We start from the raw sequence: 27,130 nt of genomic DNA, 5'->3' as shown, positions 1-27,130 counted from the left end.
GATAAGGTTTCCTCTTCACCAATCGACAACCCCACACTTGAGCTGCTGTTTTATCTGAACATTTCGGAAGAACCATTAGCTCCGAGAGATAGTTCACGGCGGCTTGGGATCCGAGGTTAAGCTGCCTGCAACGCAATTAAGTGAACTCCTGTATATACCGTATCTAACCACCATGAAGGTACTTCTGTCAATCTTGCTCCTCATCTCCTTAGCGGCATCAGGTAAGCCTGCCTGCGATTTGTTTCTAAATACCGCAAACGTTTCAGTAATAATGTGAAGCACTGATCACGGCTAGTCTTGCGTGTGGGTATAGGTTGACATCAGAATAGTCTTCAAGAGGAATGCTTGTAGACAGCATTCCGAGTCCTCCTATTTTTCGTGTCTCAAACGGATCGTTGGGTTGTATGAATTGGCGACACTTTATTACAGTGTTGCCCGGGTATCATGGACGCAGATGTTCAACGCCACTCCTAAGCGAGCAATCGCGAAATGCTTTGTGGTTCGTGATTAAGCGTGGACGCGAAAACGTGCATTAAAATATCGCAGGAAGTGGTCTAAGTACTATCTCCCAAGACACGATGTTCAGCTACATTCTAAACTAACATTATACCGAATGCACCGACCGGTACGTTTGCACACATTCGAATGCAGGGCAAAGTCGCGTCGGGCTTTTCAAGAACTATAATCTATGGATGCAAAATTCGTCGATCCTATGTACATCGGAGTTACCGTTGCTTTCTCTTCCTGATGGAGATGAAGCTAAACAACGTAAGTTCGAAGGAACTTGCTGTGTTGTCTGGTAGGGTTATGGGGATGGTTTAACAGGCCGAACACTCTTTATTCAAGCTCAGCGTTAACGAATAAAAATCAATACTTCTGAACAAGTGTCATACTTGTCGGGCTCATAAAATTATTCACCGTAACCAATCATAAAGATGCAGAAAAGGGGACAAACAGACTTCGTGGCAGCGAGTATTCAGTGTATCGGGGATGCAATGGCCAGGGTGACGGAAAGGCACGTCTTATCGCACATCACACGTTTTCTTGAAGGACTGCGATAAACGTCCACTTAGGGCCATGCATGTGCTTTGAAGACGTGCGTGCAAAGTCCCACCTGCTACGTCAGCACGCCGAAGGCTTTCCTCAAGTGCGGCTAAGGAGCTGAATGAGCTCTATACCTGTGGCACTGCCAGCTCGACGAAATATATGACGTCGTCTGCTGCGTCGGAAGCGTATTCCCGCTCCGCCCTCGGGTATCCCTGGTGCGCTTCTCAATAGCCTTAACAGTGCTCTCTGGGCGCGCAGCGAAAGCGTGCTCAGTGCACTGCGAAGGCTACTGAGAGGGGTCCTTGAAGCGCACTATTGGGACTGGAGTGACTTTTTCGGGTTAAACCCGGTTACCCCCCCCCCCCCCCCCCCCCGAACTGACGTCCGACCAATAGACGAGTTCAGAAAATCCCAGAGTGCTTAGCGTCGCTTTGAACTGTGGGAGTTTACTAATACGAAAGAAACGGGTGGCCTCCAAACTGTTCCGATTGCTCCCCCATCGGTCCATTGTCCACGACGTGTCAAGGTCAGCGAAAGCGATATGTGAAGGATTATTCTTCATTCCCCCGCTCAGCAAGGGCCCAGGATGCAATGCGTGCGCAAAGAGCACTGGGATTTTCTGAACTCGCCTATTCGGGTTGAACCCGATTCCTCCCCGAATTCCAGTCACTATGAAATCCTCAAGTGACGTTTCCAGAACAAAGGTCGCCACGTGTACCACATGTAAGAATGGGTCACTTACTTTCCAAGCAATACACCCAGGTGTGTCAACACTGTCTGTGCCTTCGGGGATTACCGCTGGAAGGTCACGATCTCGCAAAAAACCAAAAACAACAAAAGAACAAAAAAGAGAGATTAGGAAAAGACTTAATAGGCAAGAGGAGAAACAAAAACACTCGATAACACCCGGAGGCACAATTATCGCCCGATTTCTCCCCGAATTACAGATTTAAAAATAGCGCCCGATTTGTAGTCCCCGAATCTGAGAACGGCATTTAACCCGAAAAAAAGTCACTCCCTTTATAGACTAAGTATATAAAAACCCTAAATCTCACACGTGTTGGCTTGTTGGGTATTGATTGTCACAGTTTCTCTTGAGTGTGCGTCCACGTTTGTGTGTTCGTGTCCTAAAAGAACTGTGGTGGCATGATGTGCAGTGCAAAACTGTACTACGCATTGTCCACAGCCTACACACGCGCACTGCGTACATGCCATCTCCTCCTCCGGGAGGAGAAATCTCACGTGCTGAACAGTACAACAGATGTTGACATAGACCCTTCCTAAGCAGCACAATGTACTGAAAGTCGAGTGCAATAGGGGTGGACGGTATGTGCCTTATCAATGTTCTTTAGTTTCTCGAGTCTGTTCAAGGCCTTCCACCTACCCGTCCACCCCTATTGCACTCGACTTTCAGTACATTTTGCTGCTTGGGTTGACGCAATGGCCAAGAAATTATGCTGCTGAACATGAACATGCTTTTATCATTATGCTGCTGTTTGTGTTCTTCTGTGGAAGCCACGGGCATTACAAAAAGCGGTTTGTGTAGTTTACCGAGGACCGCTAAAATGTGCTTGAACAAATATCCAAGATTGGGTATATACATCGGGGACCTTCCTCCCCGCACTCCACGTTATTTCACCCTCATCGTAACATTCTCTGCAAAGTACCTGTATTTTTCAATCCAGGAGATAACCTCAGTGACCAATTGGCCCAGAACAAATACCTGCTGCATGAACGATGCAAAGTTGCACTGCAGGAGCAAATCAACCTTGAGATGCACGCTAGCCTCGTGTACATGCAGATGGTAAGCGGGCCAACCTTTGTTGTACATGCATTCAGTATCAGTGGCATATACTTACAGTGAGCTCGATTGAATTTTTTTCTTGTTATCCGATGCAATCCTTTTTCGAGGGAGTTGTATAACACAAATGCTCCCTGTCCTGTCACAGAGTGCTTATTACGGTAACAACAAGGTGGCAAGAAAAGGGTTCAGCAAGTTCTTCGCCGAAAACTCCGACGAGGAACGGGAACACGCCCAGAAGATAATAAACTACATCAATAAGAGAGGGAGCACAGTTACAAGTTTCAATGTGAACGTGAGTTCTACTACTTGGAGGGGGGGGGGGGGGGAGAATGTTTGTGGAACGTAGAGAGAAAAAAATTCATCATGATTGTAATTGTAAAAATAATAATAATTTGTGATTGTGTTGCAACGGCAATGTTTTTGCTGAAGCAAGCCCATGCCCCCCGTGACGGCGCCCATGATACTGGTGAATATGCTATGCAAGTAGGTCAGCCGTTCGTGCAGCCCCTCATGAGGGCTTTTCCCTTGTGCACATGGAACGGTCTCATTGGATAGCTCGTAACTAAGGTACCACAACAACTACACGTGAGGTCCACGTGGCTTCGTCGTTTTCACCATAATGTTGTGGCCCATCCGCGAATGCCCTCTTACTGCTGTTTTCTCAGTGGTCAGACGCTTTGTCACGTGCTATCTCCAACCTTTTCTTTCTCTCATGCGCAGAGTCACACTGTCGTAGCGTATGGTAATGTGACGTACTATATTCTAGGGTGACGTGACGTAGTCAATGAGGCACACACTTTTGAGTGCGTTGTAGCCCCCGAGCGATGACATCAGGGGTGCACGAGCATACTTCGTTCGTATTGGTTCTTGGGTGCACGTTACAAAGGCAGCCGCAAGCGATAGACAGAGTGGGCTTGAGTGCCGAAACTTGGTGCCACATGCGCAGTGCCTTACACATGTGCACCACATAACCCAGCAGACACTGCCGCAATACCTAGAAGAACCAGCATCCGTAGCGTCACGCACTGAAAACAAAATCCCGACACAAACCTTTGTTCAACTTAGGGCTGAAATATTTCTTCATTATGTGGATGTGAATTCTGATGCACAGTATGCTTCGAACAGTTAAAGCTTCCTTCTAATTCAAATACAGATGCCAACAACTACAACATGGATGGGTGTAGTAGATGCCCTGCAGTATGCAATGGCTTTAGAGCACAAGGTTACGAACAAGCTGCACGAAACTCACAAGGTTGCTGAAAAGGAATGCAAGGATCCTCAGGTTTGAGCAATGGCACAATTGAAAATTTAGCTTGGTTTCCGTTCATTCTTATGCGCATTTTTTTTTTTCCTTTTTCAGATGATGGACTTTATTGAGCACGAATTCTTGGAAGAACAGGTAGACTCTATTGATAAGCTCCAACGCATGACCACAGTGATCCAGAACATGGACACTGGCATGGGCGAATTTCTGATGGACAGAGAATTGCTCGAAGGAAAAGAATTCTGAAACACCTCCTTCGGCCCACATCTGCACAGTGCTGCACTTAGTGCTGGTACTCAAGCTTAGTCCTCTATGTACACCAGTACTTGTATATAATAAAATGTTTCCTATACTCAACCACAACATGCCGCAAACAGCAGAGCCACAGTTGTTCACTTCCGATATTTATTGTGAAGAAGGCTTTTTTGGTACACACTTCGCGTCACACAGTCAATGAGCAAACAACGGGGAAACTGCAACAAAGTCTGCTCACAACACATGCCTTACCATACTTTACACGTAGCAACGCCGTACACAGCTTGTTTGGCAGTAACACTGCATGTAACAGCAGCAGCAGTATATGTTTGAGAGGACAGATGCAAAATTCATCACAGGTAAAGAAAGCCCAGCGAGGGACAAAGGCATGCTTTGCGCAACGTGTTGAAACCTCTGGCATGCTATAGATTCCATGTTATTGTACCAGGTGGATGATTAGCACCATTAAGTAATTGGCAAGACATCTGACACTCACTCTCTCTGCATTTTCTCCATACGAGATAAGTGGTGTGGGAGGCGTACAACAAACTGCGGAAAATGCACATTATGGCACACCTGTGTTCAAGACAGACATGAGCAATGGCTAGGTGGGCACTTTTTTTAGTGCCCCATGCGATACAGCGAAGTAGCAAGGCCCCTTAATCTATAATATGATGAAGCTGAGCTTGGGATACACGCCCCCATGGGCAACATCATCGGACTCCTTGTGAAATCTAACCCTTTTCGGTCGCTGCTGTACAGACTCCTGATATAATATAGAGCAGTGCTTGCAGATCAGTCATTTGAACTAAGAAAGCAGTGCATGAGCAACAATCCTGAAAATTGACGTCTACATACGTAAATTTAGATATCATTTGCAGAATTTTTCATATTATTGCTTAAAGTACAGAGATGCAGTTTCAGAATGTTGGAAAACTACGCTTTGCAATTTTTTTTGAAAAATACTGTATACAAGTACACTTCTTTGCAAGACACGAGTGAATTGTGGTTGTAAGAAAAGCTGACCATGTGGGCATTTTGTGAGCAACTGGACGCATTTCTTTGAACACTGCCTTAATCGCCACGCTGCCTGCAAGCCCACCACTAAACACAAGTTTAGTAGTCATAACAGACAACAACTGGGAAGTATAACTCTGAAGCTTAGTTATGAGCAGCTCGAACAACCGCATCACTACACTGTTAGATTCAACCAGAAAGAGAGCCACGCAATAAATACGTATTTTAGACGAGTATCCTCAATGTGATCCAAATAACCAAACATTCTGCACATAGGCCAAAACTATACTTAATCCTTAAACTGGGTGGACGCAATCTTTTGGTAATTTGGTGAAGTACAATACATTCGACACTGTCCTTGACGTCTACAATGGACTACTATGAAGACACTTCATGTTCATCCACTGCACAGCGGCTCAGCTTTATTGAATAGGACACAGACCCACATTATACTAACAGTAGCAGATGCACAGTTTTCCTCCTCAATCTTATTCTATGGCTGGTCTACTTGTCACATGACAATAACATGCTGCCTGCGCACTTGCTTGAATAACGAGAGGCATGTGATGGAAAGCAATTTATCACAACAAGATCAAACTCCAGGGTGGCAAAAATGCAACTTTGAGTGGCACATTTCTACTTTACCATACAAGCCATGGCGGTCGCTTCACTTTGTGTGCTGGTACGACGGTAACATTAATAGGAATGTTGATAATCGCTCGATTAAGGCCATGGGTCTCAAGCCCTCTTCGGATCATGTATCTGTAAGGAAGCACGGTTGAACGAAAAGCAGAAAAGAATACAGGTGACAGGTGTTAACATATCATTTGTATGCAAGTTCCTCACATTCAACAATGCTTGCTAGTTAGTACTCAAGAAATAAAATCATCATAGGACTTGTTGTGCTATGTGGGAGGACCATTAAAATTTAAACTGCATGTTATGACACGTACCACATGCATGTTTTCTCAGCAGAAGGAATATGTGAACTGTTTTGCAACACTGTGATGCTGGTAGCTAGACCACAACACCAGACTAATGAATAATTTTTCATACGCTGTTGCTCCAAGCAATGAGGGCAGAGAAGCACAAGCCTCGGCTATTCCTAATGATTCTGGATAAAAGTGTGGGTGGAGCCTGAGGCTTCGCTATGAAATGGCCAGTTGCCAACTGCCACAGCGGCAGCATTTGTGGGCTCAATTTTCTACGTGACCATTATCGCCTCTGTTGTAAAAACTTGGATTGCAGGTTCATAATAACCATGTTAAACATCCATTGCATCGATATGGACCGTTCCAATCCCTTTAATAATGGAACAAACATTCCTGCTATTCATGCTCACCCATCTTTTCCTAGCAAGAATGCTGCTGGGATGCTGCAGTTCCTGTGGGTATTGTCATCCATCATGTCAATGTATTGGTCATCATTTGTGGGGTTGTTATCCGTGATGATGACTGCAAGCACACCTTCACGATGAGCCTGGATGCACTTACTCAGAAACGAACATCCTCTAAGCAGTATAAAAAAACAAGGGAATGTATTAATGAAAAGCATGAACATAGAGCTGAACCGTACTCACCCTCTTTCTATCAATACTACATTATGTCTCAGCTCAAGTTTATTAACTGGACTGCTACAACCATCGAAAGGCTCTGCCAGTACAAGGCCAACATTAGAAAGTGGTGCTACCTGCATGGGAGAGCAGTGTAATTTTGAACCTTTGCCGAAGGATTTATCTCTGCACATAAGAGCAAGCCAGCTGCAGAATGTCCAGCCATGGAAATACAAGCTCTCTAAATGACATGCAGAAACTAAGCAGCATTCTTCTACATCCGTTCCCAAGTGTTATATCTTGTACAGCCCTGTGCCCTTTTACAGTTGTAAAACCATTACAGAATAGCCAACATTCCTCATAGGCTTTTGGAGCTGACTGTTTTTACGGAACTGTACAGCCTTGTGCCCTTTCACTGCCCTATAAACGGCAATGGCAATGTTTTGAACAACCAAATCACAAGAACACAGCTGCTGGCTGCACTACACATGAACATCCCTGAGCTGCAAATAGTGAGGTCCATGTGTTATACAGGTGAATCTGCCACGTCTGCACGATTATGTACTGAAGGGCTGCTTGGTGTTTCCTGTATGCGCAAAGCTACTTACAACAGACGCCTAGCAAACAGCAACACAGTTCACACGTGACAGTACGCGTACTGTCACGTGTGATGAGGTCTTCTGCACAGACGGCATTTGCCGAACAAAAAAGTGATACAGCTTCAGTGATGACTGATATGACACGTGTGAGACACTACAACACATTACACATGCAACATAACCAATAGAACTTACGAATGACGTTCCAAATTCGTGTGCGGGTCTAAGTCTAAACGTGTATTTCAGGCTTTCTGGTTCCACTATCTCGAAGAAAATGTCATCTTTTAGGTACTTGGGTGATTCTGCAGCGACTGCAAGAGACATTAGGAGAACACCAACGCTCACGAAACATAACTCATGGGGCATTCTAGTGAGTGCACTGAAAATAAATAAGTGTACTGACCGGCATTCGTTAAAAATATTAGACCTAGAAGTAAACTGGTGTGGCCTAAAAGTGTGGCGGCAACTGTATTAAATACACGGAATGTGCTTCTCAATGGCCCGTGTTTCTCTCGCATTCCCACCGCGACATCAGTGCAAACCAGACAGACTTCACGTGACGTGAGGTGCTGGCACTGCCTTGGCTTTGCTTTGTGCTCCATGGATTCTTCTCTGTAGTCATGCCTATAGCCGTTGGTAGCCAACCACATCAACCGACGTTAGCGCTTGGCGCGCTGTTAAAGACACGCTATGTAGATGTGACATCCTTTATTAGTATAAAGAAAATATACTTATGCGTTATTAAGTGCAATTTATTCTAAAACTCGAAAATTTATATCTGAAAATGTATTACGAGTTCAGATACGGCTCAGATCGCTCTCATGGACACACAGGGATGCATGCATTTGGCCAATTTGGCAACACTGTAAGTGATCACAAATCAACTTGAAAAACTGAAAACGGGAGGTGTACGGAGGTTCACTCTGTGATCTATGGTGCCAGAGTGCCTTGTAATTCGCACAGTTTTCGCTTTTAACTGTCTTTACGACTGTATTTATGTGACGCAATGGCCACTACAGCTGCAGAAAGCAAAACTGATTGTCAGACTGACAAATCAGAAGAGGCAGCTGACGCAAATGAGCAGGTAAATCCCTTGAAATTTCGCTTGAGGCAGTTCAGTAATCCACAAGCGGCGGCAGCAGCAGCAGCTGATGTGTTTTCACTTGTGTTTCCAGGCTGCAGTTTATTGCTCTGAACATTCACTCTACCGTAACTTACTTTTGGCTTGAATTCGTGCGGAAGCTTAATGGTCGGGAGGCGAAATGTCGGTAAACCAACGTGACTGATGTCATGCTTGTAAATTCTACAGGACAGCAGCCTGACTGTCATGTCTCCTGTGAAGTCCACAGCAGTCTTGAAGTACCCAGCCACGGAACCGGCCATGTGCTATCTGCAGCTCAGCAGTAATACAAATCTGAATAAGCCTCCAGCGAACTGGCTACGAAATGATATCACTTGGCACGGACTTCGGGCAAAGTGGACCTACCCCCACAACAGCTCAACTATTTTCTCAAGGTTTGTGTCTTTAAAGTTCATTAAAGGGGTCTTGCGTGTACAAAATCCCCAAGACGTTACCGAACCATTTACGGACCCTTTGTTTGTTATTGCCGCCTGACATCTACTCTGGTTGACCACAAGGGTCATATCTTGTTCAGCACGATTCACTTTTGTATTTTAATATTCTCCCAATGATGCACGCAGTATGATAGCGCCATCATAGAAAGCAATAAAAATGCTGACCCTGATAGAATACAGCCCACAGTCATAAAATACATGTACTACCAATATCCTAGGAGAGTCCATATGGGACTCCTAAGTCATCTGTATTGCCCTACTGCTGTGTCCCCTCAGTAGTTTCCAGGGCTAAGGAACATTTTTATAAATAGGGTGCTGTTTAACTATTCAGAAGCGAATAACCTACTCTCTGTTCATAAGTGTGGTTTCCCTTCAAAATTCCACTACAGCTTGAATAAATCCAGAGCATACACACAAACTCCGCAGTCACCAGATAAGGAAATTGGGCCATGGGCACAGGGTCGACAACCGATGGTCTATTCTGTACCCACACCGACCGGTCAATTCGTATCTGTGTCCCAGTTGACATCCTCCCGACAGCCTTCTCGAAACACTGTACCATGATCCTTGGAAATTTTCTCGCTTTCTTAGTTATTCATTACATTCCACAAAAGACATTACATTCCTGTTTTGGGATGTGACAGGAGCAGTGTTTGTGCAAAGCTATTGGTAGTTGTGAGCCAGTTAGAAGTTTAGGTCGTATATGACCATCGTGAGCCTGCTAAGAAGGTGCGGCTGCGTCAATGCATTTTTCAAAGTGAGTGACAATCCAATTTGGTTGTTCCAATGCAATACATTGTAGCGTTTTTGCCTATCAATAATCGAGCCGCATACAGCAACATATGTGTTTCTTCGTATTATCTTGAGCGAGTGCTCTCTCTCTTTATGTGCTCCTCCACCCCTTCCCTCCCAAACTTTCTCTCGCCAGTACCTTTCCCTCTAACCACCTCCTCTCCCTCAGCCGGTATTTTTCACTGGGAAAGGTGGCAGCCCTAGTCCTACTGTGCAACCTTAGCAGTACCTGAAGTATTATATTTGTCGGACGTGTTTACGTTTCACATTAAATGTTTTAGCTGTAACTTTTCATACTGTGATGTGCACTATTTTTCTGTGCAGTTCCAGGTGCTATGGACCTGTACACTATGGACTTCCACCTTTCCCGAACACTTGTTGCCCCCTTTAAATGATGATATATAAAGTATTATTATTAATACACAGTCAACCCTCGATTTACAGATTCCCTAAGTTTATGAACAGTGCCCTCTGTGAGAAGACACTCACCCTTCCTTAGTCCAAACCTTGATGTATGGAACGTTGCCCCTAAGGGCTGTTGGGGTAAAAATAAATAAATAAAAAATGTTAGACGTTCATCAATGGAGGGTTGATTGTAGGTTGATATTTCATCATGTTCACCTTCTTGTTCTTCTATTCGCATTACCGCATGGTCATGCGATTCACATTGAACTATATTTTTCGCTTCAGCTTTGATATGGCAAATAGCTTCACAGAATACATTGGTGAAGTAGACGTCATATCAGATTCGGAGGTAAGTTTTGTCATGTGGCTTTGATTGGCAATACAAGGCTCTGTTCTCACGTTTATGTTTATATATTTCAGAACATAAAGAAATTGTTAAAGATGCCCTACAGCAATGCCCACATTAGCATGATGGTGCACCGCGTGGGAAAGACTCTCTTGCTGGATGAGTTTGACGTTCACAAGCATTTGCTTCGTGAATCGCAGGTACTACTTGCTACACTTGCATTCTCTGCTAAAGATGCATATGCAGGGATCGTATTAAAGTAGCACAGAAGTCATTTTTAACACCCAGTTTTCTTCCTATAAAACTGTTAGGTAGACCAGTAAGATGCACTGTGCGAAGTAATTTACACCCCAGAGTCATAATTATCGCGGAAATTGAATTTAAAATACGCCGCAAAAAGCGACCGTGCGCAACGGTGGCGAAGAGCAGTACCAGCCTGTGATCTGCCTGGAACCTCGCGCTGACGCTATAAGGAGAACGCTCGCTGATTGGCCTAGAGAAACGTTGTCTGCTACTCCGCTGTCGTCTGCTACTCGGCTGTTCGGGGTTCTGATAAAGCCTTTCTCCTTGCTCGGTAATGCTTCGGCCGCTCCTTCTATCCCCAATTCTCCGGGAAAACTGGCAAAACAGGTTTACGGCGGCAAAGGGACAAGGCGCTGACCCCCACTGACTGGCAAACCAGAACGAGTCTCCTTATGCCGTCATCGGTGACGTGCCATCATACCTCCTCATCCTCGTTATAGCTGGAGTGGCGAGTTGAGGGTGAACGCGCGGAGCTATGTTTATGTGAGTTTTTTTCTGGGAAACAAATTTCACACATCGAAACCTTCCACGCTATTCGGTATAATGACACTCACACTTTCATCAGATGTCTTAATCTGAAATTTTTTTGGATGGCCCTCTGTACTCCTTTAAAACATATATTTGTGTGAACAGTATGGGGTTAATGCTATCTATCTCGGGGGAGATTTTGCTATTACTTCTGAGCGCTTTTATCAAATTTAATTTGTGTGAAATTGAATTTTCCCAGTTGATTTCCGAAATTTGCCAAGTCAACCTCACTTCTTTTTTTTTTACAGAAACAGAAAGCCGACGTCGGATTTACCCCACTGCGTTGTAAAATACATTCTCCACTGCTTTGGTTATAGCTGAAAAAATATGCGAAAAACATCATTTCCAGGCACGAAAATTGTCGATGGAGCTCAGTTCTTTGTCAAATTAATGCAAGATGCGTCGGAAGAAAGGCTGTCACCCGCCCCTTCTTGTTTCCTTCTCGCTCTTCTTTCAGATAACTTTGTGTTGCTACCATGCTGCCGTTATCAGCAGAAGGTTTGGATAAGGGAAAGTGAATGGGCAGGTACATGGCCTCCTCGCAAAGCTTCTTTCAGAGATCTAAGCACGGCCGGCAAATTGCGCATCTCCAAATGATGTTTTACGCAATGTTTTTGTGGCCATTACGATTGTATTAGTGAATGTATTTTTCAATAGAATGGGTTAAATCTGGCATGTGCTTCCTGTTTCCGTAAAAAAAAGAAATGTTACCTTGACTTGGCAGATTTTGGAGTTCAATTGGGAAAATTCAATTTCCTGCAAATTAAATTTTATAAAAGTGTTCAGAAGTCATGGCAAAATCTCCCCCGAGATCAATAGCGTCGAACCCACAGTGTTGAGACAATTAGTTTTTTCAATATAATTTTTTTTTTTTTTTTTTCACCTTAGGTAAAACGCTCTGTATACTTAGCCATCCAGGGACAGGTCAATGTAACCCTCTCTTCAGAGTTTAGAACTGGTTCACTTGATAACTTCCAAATCAGATCAATTCCAAAATTGCTGATATGATTTGATAAGCATATTGATAGTTACCTTAATTCTAAGGGCACAGTTTTGTGTTTTAAGGGTTGCCACATGAGGAAATACACAGTGCAAAACACTGCTTCACATAAATGTGTTTATTTGAATGCTCATACTTATGTAAATCTGCATGAGTGGTGTGTGGGCTATGAACACAATGGTGTTTTCTTCTTAGTGCGAATGCATCTTTAGTTTATCTTTGACACACCAGTATTGTTTTGAAATCTCCAGAAGTGCAAAAAATGTACGAAAAAATGAGACCCAATAAAGGACCTTCAAATTTTTCCAAAGGAAATCTTTGAGATCACTGCAACACAAAAAGTAGAGAGGTAATACAAGTAAGCTATAATCATGTTTTTTTGTTTTTATTTTAGAATCAGTGGGAATGGCTGAGAAAATTTTTCTATGATACTGTCCTTGCATCACTCCAGGCAAAGGTATGTGATTCCCCTAACTCTCTAAGTCTAGCAGAAGAGCAACATGTTGTGGTGTTATTTCCTATGGTGGCATTTTGTTTCCAGGCTAAGGTAGCACTTCGGAAGAATAAGCGCCGAGATATCCTGCAAAATAAAAACATGTTCTCAAAGTTTTTACACTACAGGTAAGTGTGAACATTGTCACAGTGAAAGCGTTTGTGGCACTTTGATAGATCTGGTGTATATTGCATCATGCAGGCGTCGTACTGCACACCAGAATACTGAGGAAAAAAGAATGTTTCCTTTACACTTAATAGTTTGTGAGCTACAGACCCTTGAGCAAACTCTTCGCTCAAAAAGCTTTGGCAGTCAAAGAGCAGAGCTTCAGCCGTTTCCATTGGTTCTCGAAAGCACGTGACTTCGCCCGCAGCCACCTCACTGGTAGAGATGTCATGATGTCAGAGCCAGATTAGTTAATGGCCGCTGTGATTATAATCCGTTCTGTGGCTGGGCAAACTTGACCTGGTGAGCTAAATCTAATGCTTCAATGTTGCTCTGCTGGGCGTAGAAGAAACTGAAACAAAAAATTTGCTTCGATTACATCACAGACCAATTTGCGGCAGTGTGCAAAGTGTCACAACGCCTTGAATTCCAAACAATGTTTATATTCATGTTTAACATATGTGCACGTTGTTAACACTTTCAGTGTGGAGAATGACTCAAACAGTGTGCAAAAATTGAGTACTTGTCCAGACATGGCAAAAGCAGGTGGTTCTAGTGGGGAGGCAAGGCAGTCTGTCATGGTCCATGAAAGTGAAAATGCTGTTGAGGCAAGTATAGTACCTAAAATAGAGCAGAAGTACTTACCGTAATTTCACGCGTATAAGTCACAGGACCCGTTTTTAGGAACATTTTGAAAATGTTCCGGCAGATGAGCCGTGGGCAATACAGCGCGACTGATTTGTGCGGTAAACCAGTGGTGCAGATATAAAATCAATCAATTAAAATGGATATCACTTATTTGACCCTTCCTGCGGGTCTTCCGACAAAGGAGACGGTAGAGAAGCCCATAAACCTTATGGTCCACATTCCGAGGTCGGCATGGCGTACAACAAAGGAGATCAGTTCTAGTGTTCTCCTAAGACCGGATCGTGCCGGATCGTGCCGTTTTGCGTGTTTTTCATGGGTCGATGGGTCTGTGGCGTTCCAGAAGACATGAATCACTGTCACCCCTTTCGTTAAAGCTGCATGGAGGAAGGTACCAGGAAGCTCAATCTACTCGAATGTGAACTAGAACTACACTGAACTACTAGAACTGAACTACATGTTTTGCATTGTTTGTGCATTGGCAGGACGGTGCTGCTCCGGAGACACTGTCGGCCTTTTCGTTAAAGGGACGGTCGCGTACAGCCGGGGTGATTCCGAAACTTAGCCAAAACTAGTTTCACGAGTACTGTACATATACAACCGTCAAAGTTTCATTCGGAATAACCAAGTCGTTTTCGAGGAGTTTGTCCAAACGTGCCGTAAGAGCAGACGACGAAAGCTGCGCTTCTCTCGTGCATACGTCACGTATGACGTCGGCCTGCGGGTGCGTCGTTGTCGTCGTCATGGTAATTGTAACTTGCAGAGGCACCTTGGGTTGAGTAATCCCCTTTGCTCTCAAAATGGGGACACTCAGGCATATACCTCCGCGAGTGGAGAATGTAGTCCGAGCATTGACTGTGGGGTCTCCCATAATGTGGCGCACAATCGGATACGTGGAAGCTAAGTCACGTGTTTTCTTTCCGCGAGTATTTAATGCGGTTTTTAAATAAACACGTACTCCTTCTCTATGTACGTCGTCAGCGACACTTCATTTCGTAGCATGATCAGTGTACAACGGGGAGTGTAGTGGAAGCGCACGTAATATATTTTTGGTCAGAGCTGTAATGTGACCGCGCGCGCCGATGGCCAGCGACTTCAGATTTGTGATTGTGGATGGGGTTGTTCTGCGACTTTTAACTTGTATTTGAAGATTAACATAGTTGTTCTGAACCACCATGCTTGCCACTACTTAGAATGCGCGTTTTTCACCTGAGAACTGAAAGAAAATGTACGAGAGTTGCCGCGGTGCCCAGTAACTTCTGAAAGTCGTCTGCTCACGCCGATGCACTGCGCGCGCAAAAGCAGTCGATTTCTGTATCCTATCACGGACTTTCCCGCAGGGCGACGTGGCTGTTCTTATTGTTGCCAACACAGATCGCGGCATGCTCTGCAATCTTTATCAATTTAATTCGGTTATTTAATAACTGTGGCGTGTTTTGTCGGGTAAATTAGCAGTATTTCATTTTCAACAAAGGGCAATCGAATGGTACACTTTATGAAAGGGGCAGGGGGTACGACACCGTCCCTTTAAAACTTGGGTATGGGGAAAACACCCCGGAAAAATAGTCATCAGATAAGCCGCTGAGTGCCCGCAAAAGAAGATTCATGCATAAACCACGGCTAATACGAGTGAAATTACGGTATTACTCTTTTGCAGTGAGGCAGTGGTCATATTGTTGTCGTCTGTGGGGTTAGAAGTGCCACCATAGCAACATCTGCCATAAATTTAGAGACCCTATTAAAGCACCATCTGCTGTTGACTTAGCGGCATCATTACAAGCGATGCCTCCTGCGTCTCCCAAGGCTATCAGAACTTCACAAATTTTGTCTGCCATCCAGACAACCTGCCGGACAGAAACCCAATGGGACATTACCTGATTTACCTGTTTGCCCTGATCCCTGATTTTGGTCTAATAAACAGTTGATTCCAAGTAATATCCTCAGGATGTAGTCAAATTTAGATGCAAAAGCAGGAGGGCCTACTTTAATGACACATTTCTACTGTTTCACATTGTCTAGTTTTTTTTATTTTTTTTTTATGAAGATCAGTACTGTGTGTTTGTTTGCAGTTGTCAAGCCCTCCCCACAGAGCATTTTTTCTTTTTCTTTTTTTTTTTGTTACCTTCGTGACATGTTGTAGTTCGGTGCAAACTTTGAACTTGTCATAGGGCTGACTTTGTGCCGCTTGTTTTATGGCTGTGCCTGTGGCTTCTAGAACCGTGTTCCAGAAGCTGGACATGACTTTCTGAGGAACTTGCTGTGGACCTTTGAAGACATACGCATGCTCATAGGCTCCAACATGCCAATCTTTGGTGGTGGTACAAGACCCGCTGTAAGCTTGAAGTTGAGGTATGACACATTTTGGGCTTTTAACATGTTTGTCGCATGTGACTAGCTATGCGCTAATATTTATTCCAGAGACATGCAAAAGCCTATCAACATCCTTACTGGTTTAGATTATTGGTTGGACAATTTAATGTGCAACGTACCTGAGGTTGTCATGTGTTATCATCTGAACGGTATTGTACAGGCAAGCAGACTTCTGGGGATTACCACAGCTCTTTGTTGATCTGTTTTCAGTAATTGTGCTTACACAATTTTATCCTCCACTCTGAACTTAACGCTTGTCTTCCAGAAATACGAACTCATCAAGACAGAGGAGATTCCTCATCTGAAGAATTCTCACTTCTCTCCAAAAGTAGTCAAGGACGTTGCTCAAAACGTCTTGTCTTTTCTGAAGTCAAATGCTGCAAAAAGTGGTCACACATATTGGCTGTTTAAAGGCAAGAGAATTCATTGTGACCAGACATATAAATTTGCTTCTAAATAATGAAAGCTGCGTGCACACTCTACTTAGTTAATGCTGCGAATTTCTTTTCAGGGAAGAATGATGATGTGGTGAAGTTGTACGACTTGACAGTTTTGTGCTCGGATCTTATGGACGATAAGCAGCAGAATCCTTTCACACTGCCTGTCGCTATCTTGCTCTTCCGCGTGGCAGCCAACATGAAGGAGAGCCCTGACTGCAAGCGCAAGCAGGGTACTATTTATCGTCTGTTGAAGAATGCTTTGCAGCTGTTGGATTCAAGCAAGCACTTGCAGGTTTGGGCTTGCCTTTAACTTTTTTTTTTTTGTTGTTGTTGATATTCAGACTTGCACATATGCTGGCTTTTCTGTTTCAATCCTGTACAAATATAATCAAATGCGACTTTTGAATGAAATGGAATAGATCTTGGAATCTTGGTCTGGCTTTAGTGATTGAGGTCATTGAGTCAGATGTGACTTTAAGAGGGAAAAAAAACTGTCCAGATTGTATCGTCTGTCCACTCCCTGCTGTCAGACCTGTTCGTGCCAAGCGACTTGGATCCAGCAAAGGTACAGACGGCCAGCCCAGAAGAGAGTGAACAGAGTGACGACAGTAGCTGGCGAGACTCTGAAGAAGATTCTGATACCCCTGAGGACACTGCAAAATGTACAGAAAGTCCATCCGTTTCAGTTGATGCGCTGTGTGTTCCAGATAGGTATCGCAATGAAGGTCTGAGTGATGCCGAGAAATCTGTGTTCCCCTTTCGCTCAAACTGGAGTGAGCGGTGTCGGCTTGCCATGAATCACGTTCTTGAGGTAATTACTTTCTTCAAAACGAGAACGGTTTGCTGATGTGAGAGTTACGTTTCATTCAGTTCTCATTAATTGTCAGATATTTAGGCCCTTGCTTAAGATGATTTAAAATGTGAGCGGCTTTCTAAGGTGTACTATAAACCATTAATGCTCGCAAAGCCCTAATTTTAGTAAATTTTAATGGCACACGAATATTATGTGCAATAATTCGCGCTTCAAACACTTTGCTGTGACCTCAGATTTCTTTTTCCCATGTTTGGTTCTACTGGTTACTAATTTGAACTACTTTGCAACAGAAGCAGGTAGAATATTGCTTTTGTCAAACTTTACAGAGCAGTCTCGGACTTATCACAAAGTCAGCCAATCAAGCCACAAATTTTGAATTCATGCAAGCCAGAGTTCATTAAATTTGGTGGCCGCAAATATGTACCATGTGCCCAATTCTCAAACTTGCAGCTGCGAAATTAGAGGGTTTTACACTAAATCGACCGTAAGGAATTTACTTTATTTTCTGGTACCTGTCACTTCCAGGGCTTAACATTTGTGCTGTCTGAGAGCCCGACTAACGCACAGTCATCTGAGTCATCACCACCCACAAAAGCAGAAGCTGAGGCTGCAAGGTTTGAGGAGGAGAACCTCAACATGGCTAAACCATATGAACCGATCCCACTCAAGTACTCCCCCTTGACTTCGGACGCTCCTGTTCAAATTGAAGAAGAGAGCATTCCAGAAGAGAAGAAATTAGACGAGGCATGGAAGGTGGAGGTCTCCAAGTCATTTACTAACCTCAGAGATCCATCTTGGAAGCACCACTGTTTGCAGTTTCTCCTGCAAAAAGCAGTGCGAATTTACTGTGCCATGGCAGAGTTGTCCTGTGGGGAGAAGAGATATGGTCGTGCTCTCAAGTGTATTCAGTATGGGCTACAGTGTCATGGTGAGTGAAGGTTAAAGGCAGTGATGGCCACTAACTACTTCTACAGTAGTTTAACTATAACTACTAACTACTTTGCGATGGAGTAGTTTAACTAGTAGTCCAACTACTTTTCAGGGGAGTTAGTTAAAACAACTACTTTAACTACTGCAATGTATTTTGACTACATCTATAACTACTTAGCGTTGTCCATCAACACGAATCCCGTCCTACAGTGTTCTTGGACACCGAAATGTGAATCACAAGCAGCGATAAAAGTGAAGAGTTAGTACACATGCACGGCACAATTGTTCTGCACCTCCATTCTCATCAAACAAGTAGCTCAAGGTAAAGGTCGGAAGCACAATCGTGCCGTAAAGCTTGCGGCAAAATCGGAAGTAGTTTGCGCCTGCAGTAACCTAACTACTGTAGTTAACTACTCGAAATAGTAGTTTTACTAGCAGTTGCCACTACATTTCTGCAAGTGGTTGATAACTACTTTTTAACTATAATCAGGTAGTTTAACCAGTAGTTTAACTACATGTAGTTAACTACTGGCCATCACTGGTTAAAGGTCTCAAGGTTAAAAACTGGGTTTACTTACGGTACTTACTGGTGCAGTTATTACCTCACATAATGTTTCAGGCTTGTTTGAACTGCTATGAGTATGTGTTACTTGTTTTTATTGAATATGTACTCATATTTGCTCCTCATCAGAACAACTGCGGTACCTGGTCGTCAAGGACGGCAAGCAGTGCTGTCTGGAATCTCTAGTCTACCTGCTGGGCCTGGCAGGTGATGTGTACCTAATGTTGGTGCACGGTGAAAAAGGTTTTACAAAGGAGGAGCATTTAGAAGACTCTGAGTCTGTCAGCAGTGAAGATGAGAGGATATTATTGCTTTTAGAAAAGATATCCAGCCACAAGATAAATATAAGTAAGCTTATAGACTGTCAAATCCATATGCGTGCACCTGTTAATGCTCCTTCGTGTGTTCACATGTTAGGATACTGCCTTGCTGGTGAATTTCCGCAAGACCTGGAGAGAACACTGGTTCTTAGTGCACGATGCTACGCTAGTGCATTGAAGATACTTCCTAACCAAAAGCGCGACGTCTTTGAGCGTCTTACACGGCGGCTCGGAAACATTTCCAATGAGCTTGGTGTGTTCTACATGAACCAGGCTGCTAGGATCTTCAATGAGCTTGGTGAGAAAAATGCTGTACATGTGGGCATGATTTATTAGTCTAGATGGCCAAGACTGCTTTTCGTAAAACTTTTCCAGAATACTCAAATGAGCAGGTGGAGCACCTTTGGGCAAAGAGTCAGGAATGCCTTGAGAGAGGCGTGGAGGCTTTTGAGATGCTCAATGACATCCCAAACATTGCCTTACTTAGCTCAAATAATGGACGCCTCATGCGTTTGCGAGCTCACGCAGCTGCCACCGTGGAGAAGGGCGTTACACGAACGGAGTTCACCGCACAAGAAAGGATGTTTTACAATAAGGTTAGTCTTGAAATGCAGAAGCGACATAAAGGGACTGAAGAACCCTCTGTGACCGCATGGGTCTTGTGTGCGGCTTGTAGAATGGAATCTGCTATATTCGATACAAATTCTTGCTTCCCTGAAACAATCATTTTGCAGCCCTCTCTATTGGTAGGCTGGCAAAATAGTGTACAGTCAGTCGCGGTCACAGCGATGATCAGATTCAGCTGCAGCCATAGAATCCTTCATTATACCCATGGAAGTTCGCACCCGTAGTTGCCAAAATTTTCAAAGTTACGAAGCAACTGCAGGGTCAGTTTTAGGCAAATGCACAATATTCCTCGTCTGATGACTTCCTCACTCATTTTTGCGCTCCAGTTATAGTGGCACCATGTACTGTGTCCTGCGTTCTCAGCAAGTCAGATGGTGAGAGTGTCCGAACGTGATTGATTCTTGGCATTTGAAATATGATGACCTCTGACAAGAAGATACAGTTGATACAAAGCAAAACCCACATTGTTTCCAGCAACACTGGTGTTCATTGTAAACAGGATAAACTGTAGTAATCTGTACACTGTGCCCTTTGAGGGACACATTTGGTTCAGAAATTGTGGCTATTGCGTGAATTATGTCTGAGCTTTACTAATTGTCAGCATGCTTGTCAACTTACAATATCACACCTAGGCAATCAAGTACTACAGCAAGGCCGCAAGAATTCTGCACAGTCGCAAGCTCTACCCTGACATTTGGGACTCTCTTCACTGGGAATTGTCCTCCACTTTATTCACTATGGCAACCCTCCTGCAGGATTTTGCACCGCTGTCTAGTTACGCCCAAGAAGAAGTAAGGCCTAGCTTAAGACATTAAAGTGTGTTGTGTTGCCCTTGTGCACTTTGCTTCGCAGATTTTCCTGTTGCACATACGCATCACATACACATGTGCATGTTTGATTTTGCTTTCAAACTACCAGGTTGAAAAAGAGGCCGTAGAGCTTATGATGAAAACATTGGGACTCTGCAGTACAGAATGTTCTCCTGCCCGGCAGCCACTGTACCAGTACCGCGCGGCCACAATTTACTACCGTTTAGCATCGCTGCATCATAACGCTTATCGAAATCAGGTAAACAAGTTTTGTTGCTTCAGATAACCAGCAGGGGTGGAGTGCCAGCATTCCCGGCTACTTTGGTGTCGGCGACAGCAGCAGTGTCTTCGAGTGTGTCTTTGGCAGGGGTGGCTCCAGTCCCTCGCTTTGGGGGTTTGGCTTTATCGACGCCCATAACTGGGGAGGGGTGACGCGTAAAACTAATGTATAATCCACCGTTTTTTTTTGGGGGGGGGGGGGGGCGATTGCTCAACCCCCCCCCCCCCCTCCCCGGATCTGCCACTGGTCTTTGGTCATCTAACGAAAACAGCAAACTTGCACTTCTTTGCAAGTTTTGCAAGTATGTTGTGTGTTCAGTGACGTTGCTTACTGTCATCCAGTGTTGTAGTCAACTTTCCTGCAACGTGCACGCTGTTGCTGATAATGGCCTGCCCTGAATTTGCGCTGAATTATGTGAAGGTGGAGTGCCTGAGGTTATCTTTAACTTCACGTATATAGTATGGTGGGTGAGTACTCTAAATTTTTAAATCTCCTCTTTCTTGCAGACCAGTGAGGATAGCCGGAAAAAGCATCTTAAATCTTTAGCTGAACACTATTATGACAAGGCGCAGGTTCTTTTTGAGACAATGGAAAACGTTACAGAATTTGTTCGTGTCCTCCTGGAACATGCTGGTATGCTTGAGTTCCAGATGGCAGGTAATGTCTTTTCTATCACTGAGTCAGGGTGAGCAGGTTGAGCAAACAGTAATTGCAAACAGATGTTGATAAAAAAAACACAATTCAATTTGCAGTATAGCTCCACATGAAATGGAAGCACTAATACGTACATGTTTTGTTCTTCAACATAATCGCCCCTGGCATTCGGCTGTCGCTACAAGCTTGTACACACGTGCCAACGCTTCACGAGTGTGTAAATTCAGCATGAACGAAGCATTAGTTTCGTATTTGAAAATTTCAATATTTGCACAAGTCTATTTTTGTACAATAAATATTGACTATTTATTCCTGCTTTCCCTTTGGTCATTTTTCCATTTATGTCAATTCCCATCTCCATTGTAAGTGCACTAGTGTTGAACGTATTGTATTTGCCCCTCCTTCTATGGCAATCATGTATAGACCCTGAAGTTTTCGGGTTTTATATTTTTCCAAATTCGGGGGGTAGAAATCGGGTCAATAAATTGATGTCGAAAATTCATGCAAATTCGGGCAGAAAAATTACCATCAAACTGAGTTCGGGGAGAAATCGGGCATTATTGTAGAATAAATGTTCACTGTACCGTTTATCCAGGGTGCCAGAAGTAAGGGGCAGTCGCATATTTTGTGAGAAACTAGTATGTCGATGCCTCGAGGTGCCTAGCCTAGGTGCAGTTTTGCAGGTAGAAATCGGGTTTAACCCCAGATAGGTGAACCTCAATTCGGGGTGCAAATTCGAGGAAAAATCGGGTTTAACCCTAAAACATCAGGGTCTAACATGTATTATAAAGAGATAAATAAATTTATACTGATAGGTCCCATTTAAAAAGACATACGCAGAATATTCTGTACATGTTCTGATTAGCAAGCTTCATGCCTGTGTGATGTTCAGAGTAGACCAGAACTTCCATAACCCAAAGTTTTGCATTCACTCAGTTTACTTAGTCTCCTTGTCTGTTAGTTGCATCTTATAGTATGCTCTACTACCTTCACAGTATTTCAAGCTCGTTCCTATTTTGATGCATACTTCACCTGATTCGTCCCCCTTCCAGGACTACAGGGCTTCAATTCAAAGTTGAACAAATTGTATTCGGTACTAAAATTGTTCCTCACATCTCAAAAATTGATGACCCACCTGAACGAGAAACCTGCGACCAGTCCGTCGGAATCACCGGAGCACGAAGACACACCTGAGGATGCAGAAGACCGAAACGCCATTTTGCTTTTGTTCGAGAAACGGATACAGGCAACCCTAAGGAGCATCATTAAACTATATCACACTCCGGGAAAACACAGGTGATTGTCTGCGGATCACATGCTACGTGCATGTGATCGTAGCACACTAACTATCTGGTTGCGTATTTTCAGAAATGAAGCTGTCATGAACATGTGGAAGCAAATCTACTCCGAATCACTTCAGCGGAACAGCGACGTGCCCGTAGAGATTTTCTTAAGCACCTTGCTCTCCCGCATAAAAGATGCTCTAGAACCTGGACCGTAGAAGTTTTGGTCGAGTCACCTTTCTGTACCGACGATTTAAAGATCAGATACTATCGGCGTTGTACCGCGAGAAAAGTTTTAGCGTTTGGTGCGAAATGTTCCCATTGAAACGTGTGCCTTCTGCTCGGTAGTGGTCTGCGTCGTATGACAGGGCCGGCATTGCCGTTGCCATGGCCACCTGCTTGAATCCGCTACACAGCATGGAAGGAGTAAAGTGCTAATTTGTTCTAATGAGGGTCCAAGATACCGGGACAGGAATGTGATTGGCGGAGGCGTTTTTGTCTTTCTGGCGCACTGGCATTTTGATGTTTTTCTCGCTGCAGTCCATTGAATGTGTCAGTTTGCAGTCCTGACGTGTTTGATTTTTAGACTTTTGTTGTAGTAATTTCTGAACTGCTACTTTACAAACTGGTTTTAGCTGCAGGCAATATGGGGGAAACATATCAGTCATGCATAAATGCTATCTGTGTATAACAGGTGTACGTCGATGGAAAGAGGTCTCAGATTGGGAGGCGCTAATATATTTCAAACATGAAACCGTAATTCTACACTTTTACAATGTAACAGGTCTTTGCTATTCTTTTTTCTCCCTTTCTCTCTTTTTATGTGCAGATAAACAGCATAATTTTTTATATTTTTATTCCTTATTACATTGGTACTTGATGATATGGCTGCTACAGTGGCTGATTTTTCTGTTAGGTGTCTGAAGGCATAGGGGTGTTTTTTGGGGGCCATGCAGTGCAGTAAGAGACTGCAATCAGAAAACGAGGTGGTTTAGTTTTAGATTCTCGAAGTATTTTTCTTTTGTTACAGCTTTTTTATTGTTTTTTATGCTTATTAGAATACTATACAAATGCATTATACTATGCTACACGAATGCCAACAAAATGAATTATGCAGAATAGCAATCGGCCTGTAGTGAGACCCTGCAAAACAGTTGGTAGACCGAAGTCATGTAGGTTTGTGAAAGAAGAGAGATTTCAGCTCGTCGTTCTCAGGAACATATTTGTCGCTATGCCACACATAGGGTTCCATATGTTTATTATAGATTGAATTCTGCTGAATTGTACCAAATTCGAATGTGTTTCTTTTTGTTTTTTTATAAGAAAAAAACAAAAAAACACATTCAAATTGGAAATATATGGAAGAAAAAATTGTTAGCTCTTATTTTTCTGCAAGTACAGAAGGGTGATGCAGAGTAAAATTGTCTTTCATAGCTTGTTATAGAGAAATTGTGCTTGCCTAAATTTCCATTGCAAACAGCTAAATGCTTGGGCCAATGTATCATGTAAACCATCAAAAAAATGCTCCACCGCCCTCCACCCACCCCTGAGCATTTGCACAAGGCCTCCGTAGGCACATTGTAAAGGAAAGGCAGGTTGTAGCATGTCACCACCAAATTGTTCTTTTATGGTATGTGAGCAATGTACGGTATGAGCAAAGTTCTGTAAGTGAAGTGTGTCAGTGCCCCTGGAGGATGATTTACCATTACAATCCATGTACAATTTATTTAATTTATTTAGAGAAAAGGATTGCACAGTCTTTCCTTTTCCAAGCTCCTTGTGATCCATGGTCAGTGTGACTTCTGTTTTACACATGCATATTTTGCATTGTCATTAGCACATACAGTTGGTGTTTTCAGTTGAAACAGAAAGCAAGAAAAGTTCCGTGGAGCATGTTTATCAGCTTTTTTCTGTTTAAGCTGCTGCTGGCTATTTAAACTGAAAATAACCTACCTACATGTCGACAAAACAGTTGCTCTGATACTTCTTTTGTACTAAGAGCACTTCAGTTTCTAAGTGCTTGCAACTCAGCAACATTGTGTGTGGTTTGCCATACGTGCACAAGCTATCATTTATTTTGTATTGCTTATGCAAGACTTGACAATTTTATTGATAAGTATCAAGCATTTCAGGTCAGTTACAATATTTTGTGGTGGTGTCTTACCTTTTCTTGCTACACAAATGGTGTCAAGGAAAACACTGACGATTTTGTACTAATGTTTTTTTTGTTTTTTTTCCTTAGGGTGGTACATTCAAGGTATACATGTTTCCATTCTATGGGAGAAACACAAAATTACTTCCTACTGGGCTCAAACTTAGTTACCCAGTAGCCATTTCCATAGTCCTTTTTCTTTTCTTCCAGGCACTATTGCTTGGCTGTCGAAATATCACCTCATGCCTTTACACAGCCTATCCATGTCAAGAGTCATTGCTCAGACACAGGTGAGATAAGACAAAATTTCTGACAGGTGTTTTGTGTTACATGTATTTAGAACCATGTGCTTTAGGGCGAAACCTAGTAAAACCTATTTTTGCCCCTGGATTTGCATCATCGTCATTTAGGGTAAAACCCGAAAAACCCTGAAAGCATAGTGTACTTGCAAAAGTGTAAACGTATCTTTTGTGCACATAAATGTGTAATTTTTAAAAAATTCTCCACCTGCTCTTCTACCTGGTATTGCCAGATTTACCCCTCCTTATAACTCCTGAAATAAAACCCATTTTTTACCCACTGATTTTCAAAAACCATACCCCTCCCCCCCCCCCCCCCCCAAAAAAAAGGGACAAAAATTCTATAATTTCTGATAACAGACAAAAGAGAGAAATAGACCATTAATAAAATAGATATAATTGGATGGGACAGTAGGATATACAATCCTAGGACATGAGATGGCATTTCTCTTTTCTTTTTTTTTTTTCTGAGACTGCAAGATTAATATTAAGCAGACACAGGAGAACCTGATGACACTGGACTTGAATAGGCAGTTCAAGTGCGTGGGGTGAGATTTTGAAGGTTTGTGCCTGCAGAGTGGTAGTGTCTGGAAAGAAAGAAGAATGTGTGATATGGATATCAGCTTACTGTTCTACTATAGTAGGAGTCAGTCTCATAATTTTGTGAGGCAGTGGAACCCTGTGTAGCACTAGTGAAGCACCAAGTATTTACAGAAGTTATAAGGATTTTGTTAGCTCCACGCATGAAAAGTTGTCAAAATATGATGTCGGAAGTTGTGATCTAATGATTGTGAGTCGTGCTATTGCGCAAAATATGCAGTTCATCGGAATATGTAGCAAAATGAGTACATCGTGTAATGAAATTATTTTAACTGACTGTATTACGAAGGAATAAAATTTGCTTTCCGCCAGTTTCTTGCAATTCTGTACTCCAATTTCTTTACCCCATCCGAGCTTAATTCAGTATTTGAGCCTCCGTGCAGAGGGGCCTCGCAGATTGATGTGCCGCTTGCCACAATCATAATTTTCAATTGCCCTTTGAGCACTCAACGGTATTCCACATTTGTATCCCTGTCCTTTACTTTTAAAATGTGACCAACTAACTGCAGAGAATTACATATAATTGCCTCGAGCTACCTTTATTTTCCAAATAGGAAATGCCCTTTCAGAGTACAAGTGATACCTGCTGCATTATTCTGAGTTAAACCTAAGAAGAATAATGCTGTGGTTATAACTGTGCTAGTACGTGGGCTTGCATGACTACAGAACATACCACACAAAAGAAAAGAGGACAACACACATTGCTTGTTCTTGTGGTTCCTTTTGCGTAACAGCACTTCCCCCCCCCCCCCTGTATTTCTTTAGTGTGTTGTCCTCTTTTAGGTGCTGTGTTTTAAATATAAAAAGAACAGTGCCCAAGTAATGTTGCATGTGTAATGCAGTGAAGTCTGCAATACAGGAAGTTATGTGGCAGCAATGGGAGTGGGGTTATGCCAACATCACCTTTTATTGTTTTATGATGTCCTCTTCCCAATCTCTGTGCACCATCGTACTGTTGCACTCTTTCTCTCTCTCTGTCGATCTATGCTCTAAATATTCTTGCTTTTACTTACGTTGGGTCCCATGTATAGGGGTCGACCTCTATTCTCGTAAATACAGTAATATGCCGCATAATTACAAGCTTAAAAAAATGCACACACACACACACAAACTTCTGAAAATGTGTTCAGAAGCCATTGTGAAAAGCCAGTAAACACTGTTTATTGCCTTGTACCACTGCAGCAGGGATGGGCATAAATA

At 43.2% G+C, this 27,130-nt stretch overlaps 3 protein-coding genes across 3 annotated transcripts; 2 read left to right on the top strand and 1 right to left on the bottom strand.

The window, feature by feature from the left end:
- The first annotated feature begins 48 nt into the window (after positions 1-48).
- On the top strand, positions 49-4,472 carry LOC135377465 (soma ferritin-like). The gene is made up of 5 exons (XM_064609874.1): positions 49-221; positions 2,733-2,851; positions 2,997-3,143; positions 4,005-4,133; positions 4,212-4,472. Exons 1-5 carry the CDS (start codon positions 173-175, stop codon positions 4,359-4,361), a joined length of 594 nt encoding a protein of 197 aa, XP_064465944.1. The 5' UTR covers positions 49-172; the 3' UTR covers positions 4,362-4,472.
- A 1,311-nt stretch (positions 4,473-5,783) lies between these two features.
- LOC135377464 (protease-associated domain-containing protein 1-like) lies at positions 5,784-8,165 on the bottom strand. Its single transcript, XM_064609873.1, has 5 exons — positions 7,942-8,165; positions 7,734-7,849; positions 6,967-7,076; positions 6,730-6,897; positions 5,784-6,149 (listed from the first exon to the last, which is right to left on the bottom strand). Exons 1-5 carry the CDS (start codon positions 8,138-8,140, stop codon positions 6,029-6,031), a joined length of 714 nt encoding a protein of 237 aa, XP_064465943.1. The 5' UTR covers positions 8,141-8,165; the 3' UTR covers positions 5,784-6,028.
- A 217-nt stretch (positions 8,166-8,382) lies between these two features.
- Positions 8,383-25,647, top strand: LOC135377462 (erythroid differentiation-related factor 1-like). The gene is made up of 21 exons (XM_064609872.1): positions 8,383-8,622; positions 8,848-9,053; positions 10,596-10,659; positions 10,731-10,856; positions 12,882-12,944; positions 13,029-13,108; positions 13,630-13,753; positions 16,006-16,139; positions 16,209-16,320; positions 16,426-16,573; positions 16,672-16,892; positions 17,100-17,411; positions 17,940-18,342; positions 19,036-19,254; positions 19,324-19,524; positions 19,602-19,822; positions 20,486-20,644; positions 20,772-20,921; positions 21,449-21,599; positions 22,649-22,892; positions 22,965-25,647. Exons 1-21 carry the CDS (start codon positions 8,545-8,547, stop codon positions 23,095-23,097), a joined length of 3,549 nt encoding a protein of 1,182 aa, XP_064465942.1. The 5' UTR covers positions 8,383-8,544; the 3' UTR covers positions 23,098-25,647.
- Positions 25,648-27,130: the final 1,483 nt, after the last annotated feature.

The sequence above is a fragment of the Ornithodoros turicata genome, chromosome 1 (genome assembly GCF_037126465.1).
Source record: "Ornithodoros turicata isolate Travis chromosome 1, ASM3712646v1, whole genome shotgun sequence".
Classification (NCBI taxonomy): domain Eukaryota; kingdom Metazoa; phylum Arthropoda; class Arachnida; order Ixodida; family Argasidae; genus Ornithodoros; species Ornithodoros turicata.
Note: the sequence above shows the minus strand (reverse complement) of the source record. Positions and strands in the feature narration are given on the sequence as shown.

Excerpts from the sequence above, each read along its gene's own strand:
- LOC135377465 (XM_064609874.1), top strand. The coding sequence starts at position 173 with ATGAAGGTACTTCTGTCAATCTTGCTCCTCATCTCCTTAGCGGCATCA. Across the intron at positions 2,852-2,996 it reads GCCTCGTGTACATGCAGATG|AGTGCTTATTACGGTAACAA; the intron begins GTAAGCGGGCCA and ends GTCCTGTCACAG. Across the intron at positions 3,144-4,004 it reads TTACAAGTTTCAATGTGAAC|ATGCCAACAACTACAACATG; the intron begins GTGAGTTCTACT and ends ATTCAAATACAG.
- LOC135377464 (XM_064609873.1), bottom strand. The coding sequence starts at position 8,140 with ATGGAGCACAAAGCAAAGCCAAGGCAGTGCCAGCACCTCACGTCACGT. Across the intron at positions 7,850-7,941 it reads AATATTTTTAACGAATGCCG|TCGCTGCAGAATCACCCAAG; the intron begins GTCAGTACACTT and ends TGTCTCTTGCAG. Across the intron at positions 6,898-6,966 it reads GTAGTATTGATAGAAAGAGG|AGGATGTTCGTTTCTGAGTA; the intron begins GTGAGTACGGTT and ends TATACTGCTTAG.
- LOC135377462 (XM_064609872.1), top strand. The coding sequence starts at position 8,545 with ATGGCCACTACAGCTGCAGAAAGCAAAACTGATTGTCAGACTGACAAA. Across the intron at positions 16,321-16,425 it reads ATCTGAACGGTATTGTACAG|AAATACGAACTCATCAAGAC; the intron begins GCAAGCAGACTT and ends CTTGTCTTCCAG. Across the intron at positions 19,823-20,485 it reads AAAGGATGTTTTACAATAAG|GCAATCAAGTACTACAGCAA; the intron begins GTTAGTCTTGAA and ends TATCACACCTAG.